The following is a 4,535-nucleotide window of genomic DNA, read 5'->3' on the forward strand; positions in this document are numbered from 1 at the left end:
TCGTGCCATATCTGTTGGCTTGGGGGACCAGATTCCTAGAAAGTGACATGAATTCCGGTAATATATTCCTACGGCTTCCTCGGAAAATGATCGATTTCCAACCCTTGGATTCTTAGAAATGAAGTTTTAACGTGGCTCAGGGGTAAATTGAAATAATAGCGCTTGTGATAGTCTTTCCTATTGTTGCATTTAATAGAGATCCAGATGTGATTTTTTCATCTACATGTTCTCCGAACAAAACAGGTAAATACATTTCTTTATAATGCTTTGACCTCCAAGGTTCCCTTTATTTTGTACTTAAAATTATTTTAAAGAGTATTGCCTGGAGATGTACTATTAGATATACACACAGTTTAGGTATTCCACAAAAAATGTAATAAAAAGTTAAGAAAAGAAATAAAGAAATACTTTTTCCACAATATTTTCAGGAATAATGGTGGTTATGAGTAAGTAAATGAAATTGATACAAATGTAACAAATGTATGAATACACTGGCTTCCTCGTTTCCAACGTTTCGATAAAGTGATTAGTCTGTTTTAATGCAATTGGAGCATGGAGTTCGATTATTTACTTTAAAAAGCTTATTTTTGAAATCGGGAGCTTTATCTCCTTAATTGAACAATAAAATATTACTTAAAATCAGTCATTAGTCAAAATATCAGTAAAATTAAAATATAATTATTAAGTTAAAATCAAAATGTTATTTGAAGCTCGATAACCCGTGGTTATAAATAGTCTTTAATGCTTCTGTTTTTGTCTTTATCCCCAAAAAACTCTACCTATAAATATTATACCCGCAATTAATTATCCTAAATACGTATCAAACAATTGTTTTAAACCATTCATCATGTCACAAACAATTTTCAAGTTCGAAATGGTGTAAAGAGGAAACCTTCCCTTCAGACATGAAATAAAAGTTCTGCATTAAAAGCTAATGATAACTAACTTAAAGTAATTAGCTTACTGAAGTACGTAAAGGGATATTCAAATCTACCATGCATAAAAGCCGGGATATCACCACTAAAAGCCTGACACAGAATCCGCCGGACTTATCGAATGTAAAATCGATTAGTTTACATTTATAGGAGCATTCCCCCGAGCTCGACGGAGAGAGGGAATCAGTCATCCATTTAAACTCCGCTTAGTTTTCTCTGAAGGCCGAATTATAAGAAAATTGCTTTAAAAAGTACTGGAACTTTTCAATCTAAACAGGGGATTACATAAGCTGATAAACAGGTTGAATTATCCTATTTAGTTTTTTTCCTACTTTTTAAGTAATATATAATCTAACTGAAGTTGAATTTATTTTCAAGTTTTCACAAAATCATTTAGTAGAGCTTTGTTGCAATTCTAAATTATGCAATTGGCTACAAGTCATTTTTCACCTTTGTTAAGTTTTGGTAACGTATCTACTCTGTAGGTTAACACCAATTTCCAGTCATAGAGAAGTCAAAGTTGCATCGAGTGGACCACATAGTGTCCAGCCATGTTCTGAAATGGTACAATGTCGTTACAAAAGTAATGCTGTGTTCGTCTTGTAACGAAGAGTCGGGGGATTACGGGCCCATTATTGACCTTGACACAGTCCTTCAAGATTACGCATGGAGGGAACTTAAGAGAGATGCTCGCTGGTACCAGGGCCCCCTGCTGCGTCGAACTTACTACGATATTGAAATCCCCTGGAATTTTTATGAATTTGAGCATAGAACTACGAAATTTAGCACTCGAAACCCCCAAGGAAGTACGCTAAGACAGGATTTCAGAGAGAAAAAGCAAGTTGAATTATTTACTACTGACTATAAAAATAACACTGCCAAAGAACAAATATATAATCTAAAAACACAACGTCAGACGCAGGCAAGAACTCACATTTCTTTCCAAAGGGGATTTGTGATTAAGAATAATGCCAATTTTAAGTTAAAAGTTCCGGAGCATTACGGGCATTGTGGTGTTACAGCGACGGCAGACGGCCATCTGAGAGTTACCAAACGCGAAGAAAACATCCAAGAATTGTTTACGTGGCAATGTGACAGTGATATAACCGTTGACCCCTATCATATCACCAAGGTTACCTTAATGGTGACCGAAGACGAATTCATGGCGGACTTTGAAGTTCGATCTCGTCTGCGAATGCCGACTGGGGAGGCACCTATCATTCTTAAAAGAAGACGAGATAACCACATTCATGCTGTTATGTTGCTGTCCGATCTTCGTGATGTATTTGCAGACTTGAATCATCCCAATATAACTGTTACCAAAGAGAAAATCGGTTCTAATACTGAGACGACGGTGGAATTTATTACTACTGGTACAATAGAAAGCGTCAGATGGAGTGATCAAAGAGTCTGTATAGAATCCAAGCCGATAGACCCGTCTGTATTCAGCGATTCGCTTTACGGCTCAGCAATATGTTCCAATGACGTATACAGCAGGGTAATCAAACATGCAACGAAAAACTCTTTTGAAAAAGAACAAAATACCATTTTATCTTCTACTGCGGCCACTACACCTAATGAAAAGAAACACGATTTTCAAGGATTCAAGGTAGAGACTAAAGATATGAGATTTAGCATAATTCCTAAGATAGTCACAGATAATCAGGAGGACTTGCTAGACAAAGACAGCCAATTAGAAGAGTCGTCTCAAATCAGGTCGGTATTCCCCACGATCAGGTTACAGGAAAAGGAAAGAAGAATGTCTGACCCAGAGACTAATCGACCCCCTCCCCCGTACCGAAGTGTGTCAGACCTCCCGCTCAAGGTCATTCGGGAAACCAGTTTGGAAGACAAAGAAAAATCGGAAGTGGGTACACCAGATTCCTCGGACTCTCAAAAGTTCTCCAAGGTCACGAGTGTATGAAGGTCAACAGCGTATGAAGGTCATCATCGTGTCAAGGTCATCAATGTGTAAAGGTCTTCAGGGTGTCAAGGCTCGTTTTCAGAAAGAATACTGGCAGCTGTATGCTACGGGATTTCAGAAAATCAATAACTAATATATATAATTGTTCAAAAGGGCATTTCAAAGCTAAGACATAAAGACGTTGAAGTTTCCACACCAAACCTATATTTGTTATTTGTGGAATCATTATATTTATTCTCTCCATCTCTTTGTAACATTGCAAAAATAATGTATTAGACCATCTTTGTCCTTTTATGTTCTCCATTATTTTGTAGTCCGTGAGTGCTTGTTTTGTTGTTGTTTCGTTTGAGAAGAATTGATCATATTATGAGCTGTGTGAGAAAGGATGGGTCAAAATTGTTCATTAATCAACTCAAACTGTGAGAATCTTTGAACATACACATATTCAAAATTTTTCGCTCAAATTTTTTTTTTAGGAACGTAAACTCTTTTTTATTTAAGCAATGCATAGTGCTATTATCTCATATTACTATGTAATTGAATGAATCATTGGATAAACTGTTATTGTTAGAGAGGATAAGCTGTTCCAATCCTCCAGTTTCATTGAACAGTCGATATTGATGTAACATGCAATGTGTGCTATTAAGACCGCAAATCAAATCAAGGCAATAATTAGGCTTCTGATACTACAGGGGGTACAATTTCACAATTTTATGAAACTCCATGCTATTCATTAGGTTCAGAATAAGTAAAAAATTGTAACTCTGTAGACGCTCAATATGGTACTTAAAAAAAATTGCCTCTGTGATGAATTTTTTACAATCCTAATTTTTGCATATATAAAAAATGAGAAGATAACAATATGAAAAGTGTTCGATCTCCAAAAGATCTAACCAATACACAACTGTAAAATGGACATGAAACACGGCTCCCTGGTAGTTTGGATCGGGTAACTCGAAGGAGTAAGCATCCCCTAAGTATTATAAAAGTATAGCATTCATTTGTTCTCATGATTGATTGATTGATTGTATAATGTTTAACGTCCCTCTCCAGAATATTTCACTGATGGAGACGTCACCATTGCCGGTGAAGGGCTGCAAATTTAGGCCTAAGAACGACAACTGAAGCAATTTTGAAGGAAATGGCAATTGCTATAAGAAGTTTATGATACAAAAAAATTCTTATTAACTTTTGAAAATTTAAATGTCAACTTAACTACACTGTAGTATGATTTGTTTAAGAGTCTTTTCTTGGTCAACATGGGGTAAAAAAGGCTTACGCTTCACTTGAACTATTAACACTATCTCCCGAGTCTTTGGAAAAATAATTATTATACATATTCAAAGTCTTTCGATCCGCTCTGCTATAAAACCTTATAATTACTGTGCGACATAAATTTTCATCCACATTTTTTAAAAATAGTCACTGGATCTTGTATTCGGTGTTATCATTAAAATACATACATTTTCCATTTACCACTAAAATTGGTAAAGAATTTCATTAACACGTACACGCGAATTATAATACTATGGTACCTCACAGAATTCGCCCGTCTTGTAAAATATGGTACATGTATGTGTGTAAAAATTGATCTGGCCCTGGATCAGGGGATTGACTTAGACTTAAGTCAAAATTTCAGTCATCTGTCAGTTGCTTAATACTCTGCATAAAATTTG

General features: G+C 35.6%; 1 protein-coding gene across 1 annotated transcript; it reads left to right on the plus strand.

Moving 5' to 3' along the window:
• The first annotated feature begins 1,441 nt into the window (after nucleotides 1-1,441).
• Nucleotides 1,442-3,825, plus strand: LOC134258356 (uncharacterized). Its single transcript, XM_062740884.1, has one exon. It carries the CDS (start codon nucleotides 1,522-1,524, stop codon nucleotides 2,857-2,859), a length of 1,338 nt encoding a protein of 445 aa, XP_062596868.1. The 5' UTR covers nucleotides 1,442-1,521; the 3' UTR covers nucleotides 2,860-3,825.
• Nucleotides 3,826-4,535: the final 710 nt, after the last annotated feature.

This window comes from Saccostrea cucullata, unplaced genomic scaffold (genome assembly GCF_032062105.1).
Source record: "Saccostrea cucullata isolate Sc308-1 unplaced genomic scaffold, CSIRO_AGI_Scuc_v1 ctg799, whole genome shotgun sequence".
In the NCBI taxonomy this organism is placed as follows: Eukaryota; Metazoa; Mollusca; class Bivalvia; order Ostreida; family Ostreidae; genus Saccostrea; species Saccostrea cuccullata.